Genomic DNA, 24,997 nt, shown 5'->3' on the forward strand with positions numbered 1-24,997 from the left:
CGAGGATAGCTCTTGGAGTTGGGAAATGTACCGGCACCTTATCTGAGAACGCAGTTCCATCGGTGGAAGTGCTGCCGGCTTTCGAGTGTCTCCATCACTACTGCGTATAGACGCGGTCGTGGGGAAACCGACCCAGGCAGCTTTCTCCGAGCCCGACTAGCTTGCGGCGAGAGGATCCCACGATTACATTTTGCATCTTTCCACAAACGCCAAGGCAACCGGCTGCCGCCTGGTCCGTCCCCTGCTCCCTGGGGCCCTGACAAAAAGTCTTGCTGCCAACCCCAGCGCCCTGAGCTCCAGAGGAGAGCCAGGGAGCGAGTGAGGAACCAGAGAAGGGGACAGTACTTCCAAGCAGGAGCCTTTCTCTAGCATATGGTTGGAACCAGCTCTTTTTCGGGCTGGCTATTTTTGACGGCCCCCTTGCATCCGAGGCTCAAACACTGTTATCTGCTCCTCTCCGATTTGCTGCCTCTGCAGTTACTTGTAACACATTCGAACTTGTAAACACGAGCAGGAGCAAGGACAGACCCACAGGAAGATGCAGGATAAGCAGCTTTTGCAAAAATGAACTGTCAGATGCTATAGCGGCTGCTCATCCCTCTCCCCCCATAGCTGCTGGTGCTCATTCCCCTAAACCCTGCGAGCGTACGATGCACACCAGGAAATGCTCCGCGGAAAACCGGAGAGAGATGGCAAGCCTGGGACTGCACCCCCATCTCCAGAGACTGCCTTGGGCTTCGGGGTCCCGGGTCCGGTGCACGGGGGTTAAAGTATTGCACCTCTGAAGCTGCTCCTCCTTCCCCCTACTGCCGCTCCCTCCCCCCCAACCACATCCCTTACGCTGCATTCCGGAGCAGAAATTGCTCCGTGCAACCAAGGCTACCATCCGCTAAGTTAATGTTGCAAACTCTGTCAGTCATCATTAGGGACTCTGAATTAACACCCCAGGGATCAGCAAGCCCCCCGCGAGCCTACATGTGGCCGGACACTGGAGATCGTTTTAAAACCCCACAACACTGATACATTAGGGGGTATACTGCCCATGCATCTCCCTCCCACAGCGCCATGGAATCAGAGGCTTCTATCATGTCACTTACCTGTAGTATTCCCGTGGCAGAGAGTGAGCACAGTTTAAAGCCCGTAGCAGCTGGAAGAAGAAGAAGAAAAGGATGTCAGAGTTTTGGTGTGTTTGTTTTTTTAAAAACCTCCTTATGGGGAGGAAGGATACAGAAGTCTGCAGGAGCGTTTGTGGGGGAGAGGGAAGGAAATCATGAAAGGCTGGAGCCTGGAGGAGGAAAAAAACCAATGGAGATTAAACGAAAGACCGAAAAAAAAAATCGAAAAAAAAATTCACAACACAATCTTGGCGCTGGTGTCAGTCGCAATCCAGGAGCTAGGAGGTGTAAATGCGGAATCCTGCCCTATTTCTGCTGCTTGGACCAGAGCTGCCTGACGTCACCCAGCCATTTGCATATTCTACCCAATCGCGGACACCTGTGCGGGCTCAGGCGCGGGGCTGGGAGCCGGGGCGGAGTGAGTCCCGCACGCCGCCAGCCGGGCGCTCCCTCTCCGGGAGAGCCAGGTAGGGCGGGGTCGCGGAGCCGCAGCACTTTCCGAGCAGAACGCGGAGTGACAATCCGGGTTTGTGCCGGGCTGGGGGAAGCTAGAGCCAGCCCCACATCCAATGTGACTAAAGGGCAGGGCTTTTCCCTAGCTCCAGTTCACTCTGACCTCGACCCAGGTGCTGTGCCCCATCGTGACTCAGTTTCCCTACGTGTACAATGGGGATGATACCACCCTCCTCGTGGTACAGTCAAGCTTAATTCATTACTGTTTCTAACCCACATTGGCGTTGGCCGATAGAAGGTGTTTTCAATAAACCTTCTCCTCTTCGGCAGCATTTGTCACTTGGCGTTTCAGTTCCACCTCCTATCAACTGGAAAGTCATAGTAGTCAGACAAGCGTATTGACAATAGGCACGATTTTCCATAGCCCTGCATCTTGTGGCCATTTACATCGGGGCCAAATGCTTGTAAAGGAGCTATTGAAATCAGAATACAGCATGTCACACCCACTTTGCTCTGGTGTAAACGACTGTGAATCAGGCCGATTGAGACCACAATAGGTGACTTTTTATTTTTAGCTTTCATATCGGAAGAGATCACTCAAGACAATAGCTTCAGCAGGGCGAGCAGAGGTTAGCTCCCAGGCTCTGAGTCACTGCTCTCCTAGCTGATCAGTAGGGGACTCTGGCCTTTGAATGGCTCAGCCAGAGTAATGAGGATTGCTGTAAGGGCTTACAATGGCAGACAAGAAGCAGGAGTCAAGTAAATGAACACTGAGGGAAGAAATGCATTACAAGACTGAAACTTTTGTCTTCTCTGCAGCTGATGTCCCTTTTGCTGAACTTCAGTTTTCAAATCTCATTTAAGTGATGGGGCAACCCCCCAAGGGACAGAGGTGATGCTAGGTTATTAGGCTCCACATAGTTTAGAATCACACTGTCTCTGGCTGCTGTATGTAGAGTCATTATTCCTCTGTATCCAGAAAGGTGCCAAAGTCAGTCCCCACTGACACGGCTGCAGACTAAACAACAACAAAAACAAAAACAGGTTTTAAAATCTCCAGGAGGAGCTAGAATACCAACTTGGTGGGATTATGAAGACCAGCAGCTGCACTGCTTAACGAGGACTGGGACTCCCTGACAGAAAGCTGAAGGAACTGCTCTAATTCCTAAAGAAAAAAAAACGGAAGCTGTATTAGCAAAAAATCATACCTGCTGAAAAATCCTCTCAGAAATGGGTTACTATTAAAGCAGTTTGTGTTTAATTTGGAGATGACTATTTCACACTGACATTATCCTTCGTCAAGTTTGAAAAGCAGCTGTAAAAATGTGTCACTCTCTCCATGTTTTGCAGCAGCAAAAGTTGAGTTTGGGCACAATTACTATTATTGGGATGGGAGTGAAAGTTCTGATGCATTTTCATCTCAAGAATGTTCAGACTTGAGCTGGACTGTTGCATTTTGACACAAGCATTGTCACTTCACTGAATGACACTACTTCTTCATGTGCTCAGCAGAGGCAGCAGAAACTATTTTAAACTGTTCCCAAAGGCTTGAGGAGGAAGGGGAAGAAGTGTTATACTTCCAAATGTCACCAGATGGGGAAAGAAGTCAAGTGGCCTATATACCTCAAAATAACACCAGATCAGGGTAGGTGGGGTGGGCGGGGGATACTATTATAGGGCTCAGAAGAGTATTGGTTGGTCATGGAGGTTCTGAGGGGCTTGATGTGGAGACCCTATAGAAATGGATCAGAGATACAAAGTCTAGATCAGCTTCAAAGTTCACAGGTGTTCAGGTCTCTCTCTTCTCCAAGCCAGGCTAACCTTTTTTTGTATGCATGTAACTTAATATGAAAATCTTAGTTTCTCAAACCTTGGACTAATTCTTTCCTGAACCTTAGACACATTACTCCACCATTGGATTCATCCAAATGGCCTCTCATTCTCGTCTCCACAACTCTCATTTGATTCAAGAGAAAAAAACAGTAAATACACAAGTTGAGATTAGGCAGAACAATTTTGATCAAACTATCTAAAATTGGATTTAACTAAACAAAATTCCACAAAAAGCATCTGCTTTTTACAGAAGATGTTGATGTTGAAAAATTGAATGCCCCCAAAACCATTTTTCAGCTGAAAACAAAAAACAGTGTTATTCTGAAGTGTCACCACAGTGCCTCATGGGAGTTGTTCTGGCAACTCATGCTCCCATTCTCCTGTATGTGCCAACCTCCTGAGCTATACTTCGTCTCCCTTGATATACTAGAGCCATGGAAGTTCCATGATGGGGCACCTCCTCTCACCAAGAAGGTGCATCATCCGTGATTTAGTCTGACCAGGGAGCCAAGCCAATAGAGTAGAATGTGAGCAAGAGGCACCTGAACTATAACTCCCATGATGCACTGCACCAACATTTCACAGTCAAACTACTTCAGTTTCTCACCTAAAACTCAAATCTGGAACACTGGAGGGAGCCCTCTGTGGGGTCAGAAGTTGTGAATGGTTGAGGGGCTGGTATAGGAATTGAGCAGACCTGGGACAGGAAGTCAGTGCTCACAAGCTGGGAAACTGATGGCACCCCTGCACAGAGTTTACTAGGAGACTGCCAACACAGATGACCTTTTCACAGAGCCCCCAACCATAGTGAGGTAAACAGCTGTCCTGGGGACCGAAGGGGAATTTTGAGACCTGGGGAATGTTATATGGATGACTATGGCTTCTTGCAGCTCCATCAGCATCTGTGGGTTTTGGCACACAACTACTGTTCGTTGCGTAGGTGGGAAACACACTGTCCACTAACACACAGTAGAATGATGAAGGTAAATTCCGTCGGGGGACTGCTTTCTGCATCCACAGATATTTCAATGGGATGGGACTGTATTTACATAACAGCAATGTGCCCAGGGGAGCAAGTGCCTTGCAGGATATGGATGCCCTTCCATATTAGCAATAGCGAGTGCATCAAGTGCAGCTTTCCAGGGAAAAGCAGAGACTTTAACACAATGCTGCACAATAGTCAAGCACTGACTAACATCCTTTTAAAACACACAAATATAAATTCACTCACACCAAATTCACTCATTAACCATTGAAAATAATCAGGACCATACAATTTCCTACCATCTGGAAAGCTACATACCCCAGAAAAAGGCCAATATTTTCAGGCTTAACTCCACATTTAGGCACCTAAATGTGTGGTCATCTTTTCAAAGGCAATGAGCACCCCTACTATTTTCATGGCACACCAGGGTGCTCGGTATCTCTGAACATTTTAGACTAAGTATTTTGTACCTTTCTGTATTTATTTTACCTTTTAAAAAAAATTTAAATTTTAAACTACTGTCTAGCATGCTTCTCTGTCCCCCAGAAGCCCTCCTCCTCCTCTGATCACTTAATGAGCTGACATGTTCCCCTGCTTACCGTTACACTATATTGGGAATAGAAAGTTTGTAGTTAAGCTACAGCAACTGGCACCTGTGTGACTGAGACGTATTCTAAGATCTCCATTGGATAATGTGGCACTTTTTGAAAGGTGTGATATGTAGTGTCATCTTTGAAGCTCTGATGTGCCACAAGATACTCTTTACTGGTTCACACAGCTTACATGTGCTGGCAACAAAAATGACTTTCAGAGATGGGGTGGGAAAAACAAACCACTATCACCATTGGTGATGAAGAATAGATATATTCTTAATATTTAGGGATGGATGAGTTTGAAGCAATTCAATGCAGCAACTATTTTTAACTGGAAGTGAAAGGGGCCCAAACAATTTTAATTAAAGGAGAAAATGGTGATTGCAGGAAGTGGAAACAAAAATGGATTATTTTATTTTAGGTCAGACACAGGGAATGGGGAGTTTCCTGATGCAGAGAAAGAGAAGCCAGGCACTGCTGTTCCTTGTCAGACAAGGACTGGATAGTGATCTGTAACGCCAAACTGAAACCAGCTCATTTGAAGATGAGAAAAGTCTTTTCTTCAGGCTCAAAGTGTGTTGGAAACTAAAAAGCCAAATGAAAAGTTCTTTGGAAACTCAGAAGACGAAGCAGTGAGGTAGTATAGCTTGTGCTGTATAAAATAAATATGAGTAAATACAGTGAGAGTAAGAAGAGGGAAGGACAGGTTAGTCATTGAGGAAGCCACAGAAGTTCAGGCTTTATCTACATTCACTTAAATCAGAATATATTTGTATGTTTTTAAAAAGAAGGCTCCAAAACCAGCTTCCCCATCTCCCAGGCTTCAGATCCTTGTACTGGAATTTAGGATCACATTTTTAAATGCAGCAGGCCTGATTCTCATTTACACTAAGACCACTTTATACTACACTGGCAGCACTCCTAAATAAGAAGGGATGGGGAAAGAGATAAGATGATCTTACCTGAAAATTTAGGTTTAAAGTATAGCTTGTCATTTCTTTTAGTATCCAAAATCCTACGCCTGAGGTCATTTGAACCCAGGTCTGTTATGGAACAAATTTATTTGCTATACTACCAGGAAGCTGGAAGTGTAACATGACAGAGGGATTTAGGATTGTCATTTTTAATGACAAGAACCAAGAGCCTGAATCAATACTGATTAAAAGGAGAAACGCCGAACTACATTCAAACATAACTAGACATGCATTAAACAAATACAAATGTGACAAGAGACATGATTCAATTATTAGGAGTCTGGCTTTTAATTTTGTATTAAGATGACAGCATCTCTCTTTGCCCACATACATTTAGTTAAGCCTTTTCACTTTGACAGTGCATAAAATTATTCATGCTAACTCTATATCTCTTACTTGTATGTCAACTTGAAATTTGTCATCTTTTCATTATCCTCTTGGTCACAAACTAATAGGAAGGAACAAGCTTAATAGCAGCTTCAAACCTCTAGGGAGTCTGTCAGTCTTGTGTACATACGCCAGTACAATTAGCATTTATAGTCATTTAAGCCTGTGGCCACTGACACACAAGCTCACACACTTAGGGCCAGGTCCTGGGGTGCTGCTGAAATGCACAGAGCACTGGTCAGTGGGTGCTACGCAAAGGTGGTTTAAAGCTAATAGTTGTACTCTTCTGACCAAGTCTCTACTCTGAGCAGGGCCAGTCTTCCCAACTTCAGTTAGAATGCAACAGTTAGATGTAGCCAAAATACAGTCCAAGACAGAAGGGGCATAAAGACATTCTGGCCACACCCTTCCTCTCCCTGCAGTTATGCAGGCAGCAAGGAGTATGTGTCATATACAAGCCCTTACATTAGCTACATCACTGCTGCGGACACTGGACTGATCCTCCCTCAGCTGCTTAAAATGGCTTCCGGGCCAGTGGCATGGCTCAGAGTACCCCCACTGTCTCAGGAAATCTAGCCCAATATTTCATTGCCACACGTTAGTAAATCATCACACATTTGATGAAGATACTATGCCACTGGATTCCAGTTACTTTGGATGACCTGGCGGTGCTACACTGTGTAACAGCAATTACAATGCTTCATTCTTGCTTTGATAGCTGTAAGCCCCCACAAAAAAGGTAACAGATGTTTTATACCAAAGAAAATACTAAATGTAGAAACAGTGGCTTGATTCATTTCACAGCTGTAGTCTTTTTTGATTTGTTCGTAATTTTCTACACTACTGCTTCCAATTTGATACTGTCTGGACCTTGGATGACAATAAGAATGGGATAACAGATGATGAGCTCAAAATACTGAACACAATCATCCTCACCCTACATGTACCTACAATCAATATGTCACTTTGAGGAAGAAACCATCAGCCACTGGGCAAAGTTTGGAATATAAAATGTCACAGCACCCAAGATATATTTCTTATGTACTTAGAAGCTGTCAGTACAGGTAGCTTGTTGCTGTGTAGGAGACACAGGATAATGGTTCATACTAAATAGTCTCAAATAGGGGAATTAAAACCACTATGGCATGTACCGTACATTTTCAGCAACTCCCTCCACAAACAGACATACACAGGGCCAAGTTCACTGCTACTGTAGTGTGAACAGATACTATTCTCATTGATTGGACTTGTGTCAACAGGAGTGACACCTACTTCACTCAGGTCAGATTTGGCTCTAGATTTATGAACCAACTGCTTCCCCTAGATGCAGGGAAGAGACTACTGTTGGAGTCAATGGGAATTACGCATATACAGACAGGAAGATAATTAGGCCTCTAAGTACTCAGAAAAATAAAATTGACTACGCAGTTTTCTGAACTCAGTTGTTTTCATAATTCAAGCTAAGTCATAGACAAGAATTCAGTGCATACACACAAGCACATCCAAGTCTTTCCCCTTGGTCTCATAAGAAAGTTAAAAATCCAGGAACTTTCACATATTTTAAGCCAGATTGTTTATTATATAACAGTAATTTTCAGGAAGCCTAATCAAAGGTCGGGATTCCATTGTCTGTATCCCAAAGGGTTAAAAGTCCTGAGGGTCAGACAGGATGCAACAGACAAAGGTTTTCAAGTAGGCAAGAACATGTAGTACTAAAATAGAGTTTAGTAGAAATAATAGAGGTCTCAACAGGCCACTAGCATAACATATCTCAGTCAGCATGAATTCAAGCTCAAGCAATATGTGCGAGCAAGGATGAACGTGCTGTGTACGCTTTGTATTGTCCCTACCGTGAGATGGCTGGAGGGAATCCTGGAAGGATATGTACACGCATGGAGGTCGCAGCTCTTCAAGAAAAAAAAAAAATATGAAACAAGATCTAAAATGAGGCTCTGGAGCAGCAGAAAGGCAAACCCTTACAAAGTAGCAGTGAGGACAAGGTAACTTGACTCGCAGAGATCAAGTGATTTAGTTCAGGTCTTCGGCCAAGGTGAAAGGTGTAATTTTTTGTAATACCTGAAAATTAAAGGGCCAGCCATTCCATCTTGGAAATGAGAGTTTCTTTCCTGGAAGAGTTATCAGTCCATTACCAGCCAGCTGGAACCCATCCACACAAAAATAATTGTCTATTGATATACAGTAATACTGAAAAATTATTATTTTTGTTCATTGCTACAGAAAGGACAACTTTCTGTATAGCATTTAAAGTAATTATAAATGGTTATTGAAAAACAAATAAGGAAAGAGATGTTTCTCAGATGGATTAAGATATATTCCTAAAGTAGATTTTAAATCAGAGAGATGTGGCAAAAAGTCACTGGCAGTGGATGTACAGTGCACACAGGTCCATAGGAGAGACCTCTTATACTGAACTTTCACTCCGTTTAGAAGTTAATTATAACTCCATTATACATAGTCTCCTCTGTATTAAAAGGCCTGTAACATATATCTTAATATCTTCCAGCAGATATTAAGTGTTACATTTGAAGGAGATCACCTCCTCCTCTTCTCTGAATGAATAGGAAGGAAGAAAAAGATACATTCTTGGCTCCCAGTCCTCAGTGTCAGCTACCAGTGAGTACTGAAGAGAAGGTAAGCCGATTTTGCTACAACTGCTCTCTACTGGGACTCAGGCTTCCAGCACTCCCAGTGATTGCAGGGATGAAGAAAGGCTCTGCCACCACTCTCAGGAGAGGAAATTTTTTGTCAGTACTCCTCCTTTTTCAGTATATTAAAAAAACAAACAAACAAAAAAAAAACAAACAAAAAAAAAGCCCAAACCCTTAAGCCTTCAGTTTTCTCTTCTTCTCCACTATAAGAGGTTTCCTGTGCATATGAATGTGTAAAAATTGGTTAATACGGAGTCCAACTTGCAAAGATAAGGGTTACAAGACCGTATGTGCAAACTTGAATCTTTTAATGCATACATACGCTGTTCTTATTTGAACACATGGGAAAGGTCATTATTTTTACTTATTGCCCCTAAGGAAGAAAATAATTTACACTGAAACTTCACTAGCTGGTCCTTTGTGTTGCCATCACTGCATTCCAGCTCTAGAGTAGCCTAGCCATTTCCCTGTGCCTCCCCATGCACAATTTTTTTTAAAAGCTCTTGTGCACTCAACCTGCATGCACATCTACACAACGTAGACCCTTGCCTTACAGATTTGCTCACACAAATCCAGAGACTGATCCTGCAAGCTGCTGAGCATTTCCTGCAAGGTACAAAGGGTCTGCAACTTCTGTTGGCTTCAGGGAGATGTTACAGTGACTAGCATGCCACAAACACCAAAGACAGATAGATGACACATTGCAGGATGGAGCCCACAATTTGTACACTTTGTACAAACAATTTGTGTGTGCGCACGCAGTCACAGCTGTTCACAAAACAGTCACCAGCTAAACATCGCAGATGAGCAATGATGAACAGAACAGAGGACCTTTTGCTTCATAATGCTGCCCGCTACCCAACTGAGCTAAAGAGATTCTCTGCTATGAATAAGGTCAAAGCTGATAGTTCCTTATGAGCAGCCACTTGACCACACTCCTAAATAAAATTCTTAAGCTGGTCTGATTCCAGCCAGCGGAGGGTGATGGGACACAAACGCGACCTACAACAATAGGCAGGAAGAGAGAAAAGGACAACATTGGAGGAATGGAGTAAGTGGGAAAGAAGTTGATCATGATGTCAGAGCAACTTTATGGAGATTTTTTTAAGCCCTGGTGTGAAGGGGAACACTCACAGCCACTGCCGCCTGGTGGTCAGGTGGGCTGGCCTCCCAGGCATTCCACTTCTCACTACTGCTCCACCCTGCCTTGTCTGTCCTCTCAGTGACCCAGCCCTCCTGCAAGGCCACATTTGCAAGTCCACTCATTTCAGGGTGTATATATAAAGGGTCCAATGAGGAAGTCTTCAGCATCAAGTGAGGGGTTCATGGCTTCCCCCTTGGGTCAGAGCCCTATGGACTGGACCCTTGTATCTTCCGGGTCCTTCCATCAATCAAGTTCCCTACCAAGGGACAGGCTTTCGTAATTGTCCCTCTGTAGGGACTGGTAGGGAAGTCCAGGCTCACTCTCTCCACCACAGCCCAGTGGTAGACAGCTTAGCCCTGCACACTGGAGCGCTATGTGGTTGCCTCCCTAAGGGGGGAAGGATAGCTCAGTGGTTTGAGCATTGGCCTGCTAAACCCAGGGTTGTGAGTTCAATCCTTGAGGAGGCCACTTAGGGATCTGGGGCAAAAATTGGTCCTGCTAGTGAAGGCAGGGGGCTGGACTAGATGACCTTTCAAGGTCCCTTCCAGTTCTAGGAGATTGGTATATCTCCAATCACTTCCTACAAATGCCCTCTCCTCCCACAAGGCTAAGTAAAGAATTGAACATCAAAGTAAAAAAGACTTATTGTTCCGCAGACAAGTTACATTCAATGGACCAGTCCCACTGAAATCAGTGGTAAAGCTCCCCTTGAATTCAATGGAACCAAATCTTAGCCCAGCAGATTCATCTTAAGTGTTGCTTCATTTTCATATCTTAGACACCACATATGGTTTTTACAGACCCTTCACAATCTCTGGTAACCAGATGATGTAGCAAAATAACATTACTGGTTTCCTCCAGTATCATCATTACCATTAAAAACAGCTTTGGTGGGGCTGTTTTAGTCTAAAAATTAAAGGCAAAATTCAGCTTCTACTTCTTTCTTCATAAAAACAGCACTGCCCTGCCACAATGATTGGAGTGGTATTGTTGTATAGCTAATCCAGGCAAGAAGGGTCAGGATTATGGCTATCCATCCATCTATAGTCCAAGTGCTATATCCTGCCTTCATTCACTGAAGTTAATGGAAGTTTCACATGAAATCTTATTGCAAAACATAGCTTCATATCATCATATTGCATGCAAACATGGAAAGAAAATCTATCACAGTGGATGGAAAAGAATTAGAAGTCCTTTAAAATTACAGTACATTAACCTGGATAGGTTGACACTTGCTATTCTATACCAAGAATGAGACAGAGAAAAGATTCAAGCTTTAGAGAGCCTTAGAATAAATACTATGATCCTTCTCTAATTAAATCACGTAAATACCTTTCACTGCCAGCTGTGACATGTACTGTAGAAACATGGGTATAACCAAGCAAAAGCTAAAAGTTGGTTTTAATCGCATGACTGCTGTGACATTACACCCCATATTCTTCATAGAAATATGGTTATGATACGAATATAGCCTAAGATATATTTTATACACGATGGGTCTTGTAAGGTATCATTGGAAAGGTTATGATTTACTGAATGTGATTATTCAATTTGGATGCATGTATAATTTCTGTATCTGAAGTTAGGAATATTAGCTATGTAACAATTACAACTGTGGTTATACTTGGAGACACCCACCAGGCAATAAGCGATCAGCCTTGTTGGGTCCTTAGAAAAAGACAATGAGTCTTTAAAGATGTGGCTCTCCCATCTTCCTGGAGTTCCTTCCTGTGGACATTGCAAATAAACCTGGTTTTATAGTTGCTTTGACACTGCAAGGTCAGGTGATAAGATCACCGGATACAAAATACCACCTTGGACACTGCTGGTCCTTTTCCTCTGTAGGGGAATGGGGATCAAACAAAGGTTTCCTGCCTTAGGTAAATCCTTTTAGGCTGGGGAGCGGATTAATCTCAACTTTCCTCCATTGCCTACCCAAGAAGAAAGGCTGCGGAAAGTACCTGAGGGGAAAGTCAGGGATGAGTCCAGACTGAGACAGCCTGTAAGAAGAGATAACTGGAACTCTAAGCTACAGAAACTCTGCATTCTGCTTAACTCAACGTTTAGGGTGAGAAATTATATTTTGTAACCTGTTTCTTTAGTGAATCAAGCTTAGTTTGCGTGTTTTGTTTTATTTGCTTAGTAATCTGCTTTGTTCTGTTTGCTATCCCTTATAATCACTTAAAATCAGTCTTCTGTAGTTGTTAAACATTTCTTTTTTAGAACATAACCCAGTTTGTGCAATCCATATCGGGGAAGGGTGGAGGGATGACAAGAAGCTGTGCCTCTCTCTCTTCACATTGAGGGAGAGGGTGAATTTTTATGAGCTTGCGCTGTGCAGATTTTTCTATACAGCTCAAGACAATACACCTTTGGGTCTGCATTCCAATGGAGGTGGGCATCTGAGTGCTGGGGCAAGTCCCTTAAGCTGAATCTTCCCAGAGCTGATCTCAGTGTCTGGGTCTTTCTGCAGCTGGGTGTGCTCCTGCCTCTGTGTGTGCTAGAGGAGGCTTAGGAGCTTGGTTCAGCAAGACAGGGTAAAGGGGGGCCAGGCCGGCAGAACAGGCGGGCTCACTGGCATCCCAGTACATCAGGTGGCACCTTAAAGGAGGGGCAACCTGTCAACTGCTTTCAGCCAATCACGAGATATTATATACAAGAGAAAAATACTATCATTGAAATCAACGTACATCCAAGTGACTCAGCATTAAAACATCAGGACTACACCCCACGCTACAAACCTTTAGTGACATTAGATCCATACATACCTAAGTACTAGTATTAATAGTTAATGCTTTTCTTCAGTAGAGCTCAAAGCACTTCACATGGGAAGCAAACACCACCACCATTTGGGGAAACTGAGCCAAGGAGAGACCAAATGACTTGCCCAAGGTCACCCAGACCCAGTAGGTCAGTGACAGGGCCAGGAATAGAATCCAGATCAACCAAAACCTAAATCCAGTGGTCTAACCACTAGGCAACACTGTCTTGAAGTCATTTTCTGAGAAGTTAAAGATCCATTGGATATTGCATGTAGTATAAATTCAATTACTTGATTGATAATCTAATGACTACTGTACATGAATTAACACATTTTTATCATTTAAGATGTGAATTCAGTTTCAGTTTTCATAACACCGCTGGAGATTTAAAATATGCAGTACACACACACACACAGGTTTTAATGTGGAAACTCTGAGTTCTGTTTCTTATTCTGGCATTTTTACTGTCACGTTCAGTTATATCTACAGTTTCCAAGGTCCTGCTCTCACAGATGTGGTTGCTACTGTTATTGCAGTTCCTTAGGCCACTGTCTTCCCAAGACTTCGACTCTCCTTACAGCTTTCCAGGTCAAACATTCTCACTGTCTATTTTTGCTTAGCCTGAGGTGCACAGATCAGACCCTCTCATACATTGCTGCTACTACAGCAGATTCCTCAAGTCAGCCTCTTCCACAGTTTAATGGTACTTTTTCCTCAGAGCATATTCCCCTTCCATGGATGCATTATGATATTGCCATTGGCTATATGATCACATACTATTTCTCAAACAGAGAGTCATGAGGAAGTCACCTAACTTAGCTGCATACTCATGCACAACATAGGCTTTCAGCTGCAATTAGTGAGGATAACAACTTAGCTGGCCTATATGTACTAGCAGACGTTCACTTGTGTGTCTATCCCAGGCCTGAAACAAGAATGTAGATATGCAAGTTATATGGTTGCCCTTTCTTAGGGCACCAGTGTCATCCGTCCGCTGAGCATTAGCAGATGACTGTGGTGTCTCAGGTTGGTTTCTCAGGGAAGGAGAAATCAGTGACAGTGTCTGGGTATATTCAAAGTATAACTGGATATATTTACACCTGAAATGTGGTGATCAAGGGGCAATCCCTTCTCCCAGAAATATCAGCCCAACACCAATGCCCACTTCCCAGGAAGCAACTCTGTCTCAAGAATTGACTCTAGTCAGAGCCCAGAGACAGCAAACTCACCTGCTGCTCACACAACTCCCTCTCTCCTCAAGCTACCTCTACACCAGAGGTCAGCAACCTTTCAGAAGTGCTGTGCCGAGTCTTCATTTATTCACTCTAATTTAAGGATTCACGTGCCAGTAATACATTTTAACATTTTTAGAAGGTCTCTTTCTCTAAGTCTATAATATATAACTAAACTATTGTTGTATGTAAAGTAAATAAGGTTTTTAAAATGTTTAAGAAGCTTCTTTTAAAATTAAAATGCGGAGCCCACCGACCAGTGGCCAGGACCGGGCAGTGTGAGTGCCACTGAAAATCAGCTCACGTGCCTCCTTCAGCACACGTGCCATAGGTTGCCTACACCTGCTCTACACAAATACATTGCATACCCCAAACTAGTACCACCACAGCATGTCTTCCCAAGAGTCAAAGCTCTCTTGCATGCTAAGAAAAACTACTGGTAAGACCATATGTAACAGTTCCAGCTGGTGACACCAGCCCTAGTATATCTACTGAACTGTTAGGACCTCAACATTTTGTGAACACTTTAAAGTGAATGTTTGGAGTTGAAAAGAAGGGAGTTATTTTTTCATCTTAAGTACCTTACTCATCCTCACTAAGCCATCATTAACTCAGCATCACTCAAGTCATTTAATACTTTGACTCTTTCTTCTACAACGGCAAAAAGAAGGTACATTCTTTTTGGCTTAACACTTGCACCTTTAAGTGCCTGTGGCACAATAAACATCCCCATTGATAGTACAAAATAACTCACTAGGAGCAGATCAGGGATATACTCCCTAAGGGTAGATTGTACAGCCCTTTCTCTTGCCTATAGTTCCACTGAAGTAAACGGAATTGTGATGTACAACACGTACACACAAATGGTGAGCACCCACAACTGGGCCCTGAGTAAGCCATAGCCATGAATTTCATTAACTTTGATGGGTAATTTATTTCTGAGTGTTGCAATGCAGTCCCTCAGGGACTAGCAGCCAATACTCATAGAGGTGGATTAGCACACTGACATGCCATTTGGTTCAGTGGACAGGAGGAATAGCTATTGCTCTTTTTAGCTCAGATTACTTGGAGTAGAAGGCGGAGAGATATAGCATGGACTACAGATGCAGCTGGTGCTGCCTTTGCCTCTCCAGTTTTTTAATATATACTTAATGCACCTCATCATCATTTTTTCCTCTACTTTTAAACTGCAGGGACCAGCACAAGGGGGCTTTTTGGTGGGCTGCTTACCTCCTTTTCTCCCTTTGGCTTGTAATCTTACCACCTGGGTACCCACTCAGAACATCATAGTTTCAATGTGCTCAGATTCAAGGGTTAGGGTCAAACCCATAGTTAGTTTTCAGCCAATATGCTTGTCTGAAAATATAAATAGAGATCTCTTTATCAGCCTCCCCCGTAACTCCTAATGAGTATGCTGTAGGACCACAAGCCAATAGCACATAAGTAAAGCTAAGATTTTGTCATGGCTATTTTTAGTAAAAGTCATAGGCAGGTCACGCACAGTAACCAAAATTCATGGAAGCCCGTGAGCTGTCCATGACTTTTACTAAAAAGATCCCTGACAAAATGGGAAGGGTCCAGCACCTGCAACAGCTGAGAGTTCTGGGGTCCCCTGCTGCCTGCCGGGGGGGGGTCTCTCCCACCCACGGCAGCTGGGCAGCTATGTGTAGAGGGGTCTCCCCACCACCTGCAGCAGCTGGGAGCTGCGGGGGGAGGGAGGGGGGAAGTACATGCCTGCAGCATCTGGGAGCTGCCCCTGGGTGAAGCAGAAACTGTCACTGAGGTCTCTGGAACGGATTCCATGACTTCTGTGACATGATCATAACTTTACACATTAAGCTCCACCCTCCATAAAGCTGCACCCTCCAGATGTATCTTTCTGAATGGGACTTGTCTGGAAATTGTTTGAAAAGGAAATAGTTTCTTTCAAATTTCCTGATTGCTAGTAAATGTGTAGCCAGAGCCAGCCTTAGGATATTTATGGCCACAAACAAGAATGGAGGCTACAGCTCCAGTTGGAAGTGGCACTCGGATTCTGAGGTTGGTTCTTCTCTGGTGGGCCTGCTGTCAGGAAGAGGGGGCAGGTCAGTTTTTTCCTTACTAGTCCTGTTGCCATTGGTGGTTTTATACAGAAAGGAAATCGCTGCCACCCATGCAGCTAGAGATGCCACCCATGTCTGCAGCCAGAGCGAGAACCCATGTCGGCCAGGGAATTGCACAACCCTCCTAAGATGCAATGCCCCCAACAAGGATAGCTGGGGTTTAGGGCAGCCATGTGTAGCATTTGATTATACTTTTGTATTTGGACTCAAACAAAATCAAGTAGAAGGATACTGGGTAGCTATTTGCTGTGCAGTACTGTAGTTCTTACAAGATGTTGTTTCAGATTATATATTACAGTCCCATAAATTCACTATGAACACTTCATGTAAATGCCTAAATCATTGCCATCTATATATCGCCACAATCTTCTTCATCTCCTAAACTGACTGAAGAATACCAGAGGTACAGGGCGGGGGGTGGGTACACCCACAACAAGACAGAGCTCTTCAGGCTACAATTATTACAGATAACCAGCAAAATGAAAACTGCACCTTGCTCCTCAGCAGGTCAGGTCAGGTCAGGTCAAGCCAAACAAACAATACTTTTTTTTTTCCCCTTCAAATCAAGGGTACATACACACAGAGAAAAGAAGTTAAGATTACCTCAGCCTACCCATTTGGGTTTGCTTCTAACTCAGGAATAGCCTCCATTTCCCCCCTGAGCCCCTTTCTCCACTTAGTTCTCTTTTGAAGGAGCCAGGCACTGCTTTCCCCACAGCTGACCTCACTCCACTCCCTTGCAGTCCCCACAGTAAAGACAGACAGAGGTGGCCCTTCTAGTTTGAGATAGGTTAATCCCTTCCTCACTTCCCCAGAGATAAGGAACAGGACTTTCAAAACTGTTACCTAAAATTAGGCTTCGCAGGCCACATGCCAGCTTTCATTGAATCACTTTCACAATGTAACCAGAGGGGTAGCCGTGTTAGTCTGGATCTGTAAAAGCGGCAAAGAATCCTGTGGCACCTTATAGACGTTTTGGAGCATGAGCTTTCGTGGGTGAATACGGGTCTATAAGGTGCCACAGGATTCTTTACTGCTTTTACAATGTAACCACTTCTTTAGGTACATAAAGATGGAGTTAGGAGCCTAATTCAAGCACCCAGACTTTAAAATTTTAGCCAGGAGTACACACACCAGCACTGTCATTTCTTAAATCACAAGAGCAGCATTCCTCACTGGACTGTTTCTAAAATTTTACATTCTAAAATTATCACTACCAGTACAGCAATGGTTTCTACAAACCAACAAGAATTGACAAGTAGTTTGTATTATTAAAGGATCCATGGGATTTCTTTCTCAAGCTAAAGCGATACCTTCACGTGAACATGCCCTTCCCTGTGAAAATAATACTTAACTACTTATACTTGAATAACATCTTAAAAGACAGTTTCACTCAGAGTAGTCCAGATTTTCATCTCTGCCTGGTAATTAATTTCTCTTTGTGAAATAGATTTGAGTAAAACTCAAATTTGAGGAAAACCCCAGTTACAGTTCACTGGGAGTTTTGCTTGAGTAAATACTGAATCAGGACATCAAGATTTGGGCAATAGTTTAGCTGACTCACCTGGAGTAAACTTTTTACTTAATTTGATTTCAAGTAGTGACTTTGTTAGCGAAAGTCTGATGTACCAGGCTGTATTAGCACAGTTGGGACTAAGCAGGAGGAGGAGGAGGGGAATCAGATTGACAAATACATTTATGAATAAATGTATTGACTTTACTGTTGTTTGTGAGGTTATTATAAGTTGTCCAAATACAAACCACAGAGTATTCACAAATGTTTGTACAAATGAGTATTCACAAATTCATTCCAGACATATGCTATTCATTATTCTCCTGATTAAAAGTTACAGTCATCCAGAAAGAACGCTATATAACCAATCACAGGCCACAAATAGCTAATTGTTGCAGTGAAAAAGTTGTGAAAAACTCATAGGCTGAAAATTATTCAACTAATACAGTGAGTAGTTATTAATAGCAAATACAATCACACAGGCTGAGGATTCAGGGCTGCCCAGAGTGGGGGACAAGTGGGGCAATTTGCCCCGGGCCCCGCAGGGGCCCCCATGAGAGTTTTTCAGGGGCCCTGGAGCGGGGTCCTTCACTCACTCCAGGGGCCCCGGAAAACTCTCGCAGGGCCCGGGCCCCTGGAGCTTCTTCCGTTCCGTGTCTTTGGCGGCAATTCAGCAGCAGGGTCCTTCCATTCTGGGACCCACCGCCAAAGACCCCAGGCCCCCTGAATCCTCTGTGCGGCCCTGTGAGGATTGCTCACAAATGATTCACAAACAAAAAAAAAAAGGTACATTTGCAATTAATATTATCCACAATTAATAAAGTGACCTGGTACAAACAATGTGTTCTCAACCCCAACATTTTCACAAATAACAAATCTGATAGCACAAGTGAATGTCAAGTTTAGTCACTCCATAATTTCATAGCCATATTACAGAAGAGACTCTTTACTCATGAGTTTCATCTTATCTAACATTATTCAGAGCTTTGCTAGCCTATGAAATGACTTCTCTGTATTTTGATAAACAACCTCATTGTTCCTGTTGCAAACGAATCCAATCTTTAAATGAAATTCATTGTCATGTCCTTTTCTGAGCAGGAAAGCTATTCAGCTCCCAAAATGGTTTCAACCTCTACCACAGCACTTCTTTGTCTATCCGATCCAAACACAATTCATTTCTCTTTGGAAGCTTTGTCAGTGTGTGGGCTCTGAGCTTAGTTCTGAATAAACTGGCGATAACATAGTAGTTACAGCTCCCAAGTAAACGACACTGTAACTCTGTCAAGTTTTTTTTATTAGGTTGGATAGGTCTTTTATTTTAGCAAGGGCTTTTTGTTACCTGGGATAGCTTTGAACGAAGTTATTCATTTATTTTTAACCACGATCTCTTGATTAGTGATAGTTTTTTTGTTTTTACTGACATTGCACAGCACTACCCAGTAAGTCAGAGCACTTGGAGTTTTGGAATGAAAATAGATACATCCAGGAGTCTTTACTGGCTTCACAATGTTCATGTCCATTACCACTCATAAAAAGCAGCATCTGCAAACAGAGCAGGGTTTCCCCTGGGTTATTTGTGAAGCTATTTTATTTTGCATGATACAACAACTTCATGTGTTAACTAGTAATGGGTAAATCCGAAAAGACTTGGTTCAGACAATACCCAGAAGTTTGGGGCCACTGACTAGTGAATTTGGGTCCCTGAATTTTTGGATGTGCATCTTGAAAGGTCTCTGATTTTCAGAAACAGCTAAGCATCTGCCTCTTTAAACCAAGATCCTTTCAAATCTCTTAGCCCAAAATGGAGAAATCCATAATTACTAATCATTTTTATAAATCTTGGCCTGGTGCTTAGCTAATCTGGTCCTTTTTCAGCAGGAAATATCATGAAAAAGGCTATCTTATGAGATTGTAGACACTTCTATCCATCATTTAGGCCATATATACACAAAAAGCAGCCTTGCTTATGGTAATTTAGCATTGCTTTCATCAGTAAGCAATTGGTTCTAATCTCATTAACAACAGTACACATCAGAACAAATACCATTGAAGTATGCTTGTGTGAGTGAGATCAGACTCAAACCCTGGAAGTGAAGACAAATGAGAAACTGAAAAGCAATTAATGAAAGCTAACTGAAAATCTTCAAACCTGAAAAATGTTCAAGGTAATTTGTATTTCGCCAAAACCAGTTCAGCCATATCTAGTATTACTGAAGTTAAATAACATTTCTTCTTATTTACGTTGCTTGCAAGCAAGTGACATTTTATAAATATGACCTGAACACTCAAGAAATTCCATCTGATTGCATCATTAGGAATCCCTTACCCAGAAAGAAAAATACAAAGATTTTGGCTATCCAACAAAATACCTGTTTAAGGTAACCTGGTGGTTAGTTCAGGTATCAGTGTACTTCTGCAATTCAAACTCTAAGAGCTTTGCAATGCTTGAACCCAATTCTGCAAGCTGCTCTGTACAGGTGGAGCCCTGCACCTGTAAAGACCCTCAGGTAGAGATCTGCCTATGTGCATCAGTGTGAAGAATCAAGGCCTTATATTTTGCTAGTAAGTTTTGTGAAACTGTGCTGTTAAGTAAATCATAAACCAGCAAGACAAAGTCACTTGCCTCTTTAGATGTCTATAATCTGAGTCTCCATTTCCCTTTTGGCATCAAACCATGACCTTGATGAATTATAAGTAGAATTAAATTCTCATGATTCTATGTCCCATTATGCTATCCAATACTTCTTTCAGAATCTGCAAGGAGCTGGTGTTCTGCACCGTTACATGAATTCTAATATTTCGCTGGGATCTGTTGGCATTTTAGTCATATGTAAATCGGTACATCCAATTCAAAAGCCTCATGGTTAAAAGGGATCTTTACAATCATAGGAGCATTTTTCTCAACTGTGCTTCTTAAAAATCCATTTACAAAACTGCAGTGGCGTTCATATGCTGTGAGTTTTCTAGTTCTTCAAATGCAGCAAATCTGATTTTATATTCAACATAATTTCCCCATTATTTGTCTTTAAAACACTTTGAGCAGTAGCCACGCTCTGAAGGTCTGAATGTTATTTTTAGGCATTTGTTCTACATCTATCTTCCCTCCTCCATTGTAGCAGTAAATTTCTTCTCTTCTGAACCAATGACTATAATCACTCATAACAGGGCTGAACAGTGGTACTTAGCCACAGCCCAGCATCTGGCAGGATGCAGAGCTCCACCGCTCCAGGGGAAGCACTGGAAGGCATTCTACCTCAAGGAGGCACAGTCGCTCCAAAAGCTCCACAGCCACTCTGGTGAAGGGAATAAGGAGGAATAAGCTGCAGCCCTTTAAACAGCAAAGCACATTCCTCCTCATGCAACTGATAAGCTCTGCTGCTGGCTCCCACATAGAACCATGGCTAAGTGCTTCCTATCTCCTGCCTCCTTTCCAGTAAATTGCTTCCAGTAGCGTGGCGCTCAAAAGCACAGGGGCTGTGATTGTGAGAAATCCTTATGCAGTATATGGAAGGTGGGGAAAACTATCCTAACTCCCTCTAGCATCCCTGTATGGCCACGTATTGTTAACCTGTGACTGTACGATGTCATTCACTTTATGCTTATATAGTGCCTAGATCCAGGAAGCCCTAATCTGGTTAGCCTCAAGATATTGGAATACAAATGTTAAACAACAACAGATAGACGAGGTAGTTAAAGGTAATATCTTTTATTGGGACAACTTCAGCTGGTGGAAAGGACAAGCTTTCAAGCCACACAGAGCTGTTCCTCAGGTCTGGAGAAGGTATCCAGAGTGTATGAGCTAAATACAAGGTGGTACAGATTTGTTAAGCATAAGGGGTTCACACGTGCTGTAGGAGACCACTTAAAATGAAGTGGAAAAATTAATGGTTAGCTGGCAGATGACTGTTATAAGTTGTAAAGAGCCATAAAACCAGTATCTCTGCTAAGTCCATGGTTTTTAGTGTCCAGCAGAGTTATGAATGAAAGTTTCCGGGCACATCTTTAGAAGATTATACAGGTTTCCTTTGAAGATAAGGACTGAGAGGTGAGATATGCAGTGATTGCTTTGTGAAGTATTCACCCATAGGTGATATGCTGAGTGACAGGTTGGGACCCCTGGGATGTCACCTGAGGTGCTGAAGATACCACTGAGCCCACCTTTTCTTGTCAGCTTGGGCCCCCTTGAACCCTGTCTCACTGAGCCAGGCTCTTAAACTCCACCAACAAAGCATACAGGCAGGGTCACCCTCAGCTGCAGAAGATACAGACACTGAGATCAGCTCTGGGAGGACTCATCTTAAAGGACTTACTACAGCACCCAGATGTTCACCCCACCTTGGGGTACCAACCCAAAGTTATAAGAAGTTCGCCTACTCCCTCGATGTGGAGGAAGGTATGAACAGCTTCCCACCCTCCTCCCCAGTTAGAAATTACATAAACTGGGTTATATTATAAACAAGAGATAATTTTATTAACTACAAAAAGGCATATTTTAAGTGGTTAGAGAGGTAGCAAACAGAGCAAAGCAGATTACTAACAAAATTATACAACACACGCAAACTAAGCTAGATTCACTACAGGAACTAGTTACAAAGAATAATTCCTCTCCCTAGATATTGGTTCAGGTAGAGTCCTTCACAGGCCAGAGGTGTCCTTTCTAGCCCGGGTCCAGCATTTTCCCCCCACCCTTTCAGTTAGAGTGCTTTTGTTTCCAGGTGTTTTCAAGTATCTCTTTGGGGTGGGGAGCAGAGGTGAAGCACGCAGAAGACAATCATTGTTTTCCTCCCCTGCCTTATACAGAATTTTCATAAGGCGGAAATCCTTTGTTTGATTCCCCACCCCTCCATGGAAAAGTACATCAGACCAAGGAGTTGGTTAGTATCAGGTGACCAGATCACCTGACTCTGTCATCCATGAGTCAGTAGCATTACGGAATGTCCACAGGAAAGCCAAGCCTTTTCACAGCCCATTGTACTAGCTGATGGGCCACTAGCCCTGTCTGACTTTTCCATTGTAGTCCCTGAAGTGTGAGCAGTGGGAGTGACCCAAAGTACCAAATATGAAATACAGATACATCCATACAAATGGGATAATCATATTCAGTAAATCATAACTTTTCTAATGATACCTTACATGAGCCATCTTGCATAAAGTATATCTCAGTTATGGCATATTCATATCATAAGCATATTTTCATAAAGCATATGGAATGCCACGTCACATGCTGTTTATGCTTTTTATCATTTTTTCTGTGAGAGTTCACGTGAGAGCACAGGGAGCATCAGGTTTCACCCACACAGTGGTTGTTGTGGCATTTGATGCCCTGGATGAGGTACATTACATGTTGTGATAGGCAGGTGTAGGACCCATGGATCTTGAAATTAATGACATACCTGAGATACATGCCCTCAGAAGAAATCTACATAACACCCTCAAAAGATGAGTCTGGAAACTTAAAATCATAAATCTGCTGGACACTAAAAACCATGAACTTAACAGACAAACTAGTTTTATGGCTCATTACAACTTATATCACACCCTAATGCCTGCAAGCCTTTAAATGCCCACCTCATTTTTAGTGGTCTCCTACAGCATGTATGAGCTCCTTATGTGTCCCACCTTGTATTTAGCTTAGGCACTCTGGCTACCTCCTCTAGCCCTAAGGAAGAGCTCCATGTAGCTCAGAAACGTGTCTTTTTCACCAACAGAAGGTGTTACCTTGTGAAATGCTGAGACAGATAAAAGATTGCAGATCTTCTGCAAGTAGCCCACAAAAGATGGATAAAGTAAGTGTGGAGGAACGGGTTCCATTGCTGAAAATCAGATTTGTATAGTGAAAAGCACCTAACATGATATTATCGGAATTTTTCTGCGAGGTCCTACAGCTCTTCCTAGTCATCATCTCTAATAACTTTGTCAATACAAGCCTTAATGTCTGTATGTTGTTCCTCCCATTGCTCCTTCACATATTATATTATTATTATTTGTATTCTAGTAGTGCCTAAGGGTATGCCCACATTGCAATTAAACACACCCATGGCTGGCCTGGAGCAGCTGATTTGGGCTTATGGGCTGTAAAACTCCCTCATCACAGGGTGCCAGAGCTCAGACTCCGCCTGAGCCTGAACATCTACACTGCAATTTTACAGCCCCCACAAACCCAAATCAGCTGACCCAGGCCAGCCATGAGTGTTTAATTGCAGTGTAGACATACCCTTAGACCTCCAGTCATGGACCAGGGTCTCACCGCGCTGGGTGCTGTGCAAATGCAGAACAAAAAGAAGATCTCTGCCCCAGAGCTCACAATTTAAGTATAAGACAAGAGACAACCAATGGAGACACATTGATGGGGTTGTACAAAGAAACAATGAGACAACATTGGTCAGCATGATAGACAGACTTGCTGTACAGTCAGACATGTCCACATTTTTACAACCAGTCTTTTGGCTATGCTCACAATACAGTGATTTGTTTTTAACTGAGACTTAAGATCAGCCACCGAACACTGAATTACAAGAAGTCTGGTAGACACCAAGGTACAAATGAGTGTCTCCCATTTTGGCTAAATTTAGTTATTTTTTCTGATGGGAGCTAATATTGTACAGAGCACATGATACAATGTCTTTAACAGTCCTAAAAGCTAGCCTAGTTTTAAATCAAAGTCAAACAAAACGCTGAACATACTTTAAATCAAGGTCATCCTGATAAGACAGGTCTGAACTATCACAAACTGCTATCACGTCCATTATGCTGGCAGTGAGATCAGTATTCATTTACATGCTCTTTCCACCCTGAAATTCTCTATTTTCCAGTCTGCTGTCTACACCTTCCTTCTTCACAGCTCCAAATGCGCATCTTATTTTCTTTTCCCTTCAATAACAGAATCATAGAAATGTACAACTGAAAGGGACCTTGATTGGTTATCTAGTCCAGTCTCCTGCACTGAGGCAGGACTAAGGATTATTTAAACCACCCCTGACAGTTTGTCTAACCTGTTCTTAAAAACCTCCAACAATGGAGATTCCACCCCTCCCTAGGTAATTTGTTCCAGTGCTTAACTAACCTGACGTTTTTTCTAACGTCTAACCTACATTTCCCTTGCCACAATTTAAGTCCATTGCTTCATGTCCTGTCCTCAGTAGGTAAGAACAACAATTTATCACTGTCCTCTTTATAACAATCTTTTACGTACTTGAAGACTGTTATATCCCCCATCAGTCTTCACAACTCCAGAC

The 24,997-nt window shown here is 42.8% G+C and overlaps 1 protein-coding gene across 3 annotated transcripts in view; it reads right to left on the reverse strand.

The window, feature by feature from the left end:
• Positions 1 to 24,997, reverse strand: part of FSTL4 (follistatin like 4) — an 816,966-nt gene that overhangs the window by 442,347 nt on the left and 349,622 nt on the right. The window contains exons 1-2 of one of the 3 annotated variants that reach the window (XM_045028516.1): positions 16,853 to 16,898; positions 1,098 to 1,147 (exon numbers count right to left, since the gene is read on the reverse strand). Coding sequence is in view for 1 of the 3 variants with exons in the window: in XM_045028515.1 (XP_044884450.1) it covers positions 1,098 to 1,147 (50 nt within the window). In the remaining 2 variants the exon portion in view is untranslated. Of the gene's footprint in view, positions 1 to 1,097; positions 1,148 to 1,354; positions 1,383 to 16,852; positions 16,899 to 24,997 lie in introns of those variants that run through there. The other 2 variants (XM_045028518.1, XM_045028515.1) reach the window with 2 other exon arrangements.

Source organism: Mauremys mutica, chromosome 8 (genome assembly GCF_020497125.1).
Source record: "Mauremys mutica isolate MM-2020 ecotype Southern chromosome 8, ASM2049712v1, whole genome shotgun sequence".
Taxonomy (NCBI): Eukaryota; Metazoa; Chordata; order Testudines; family Geoemydidae; genus Mauremys; species Mauremys mutica.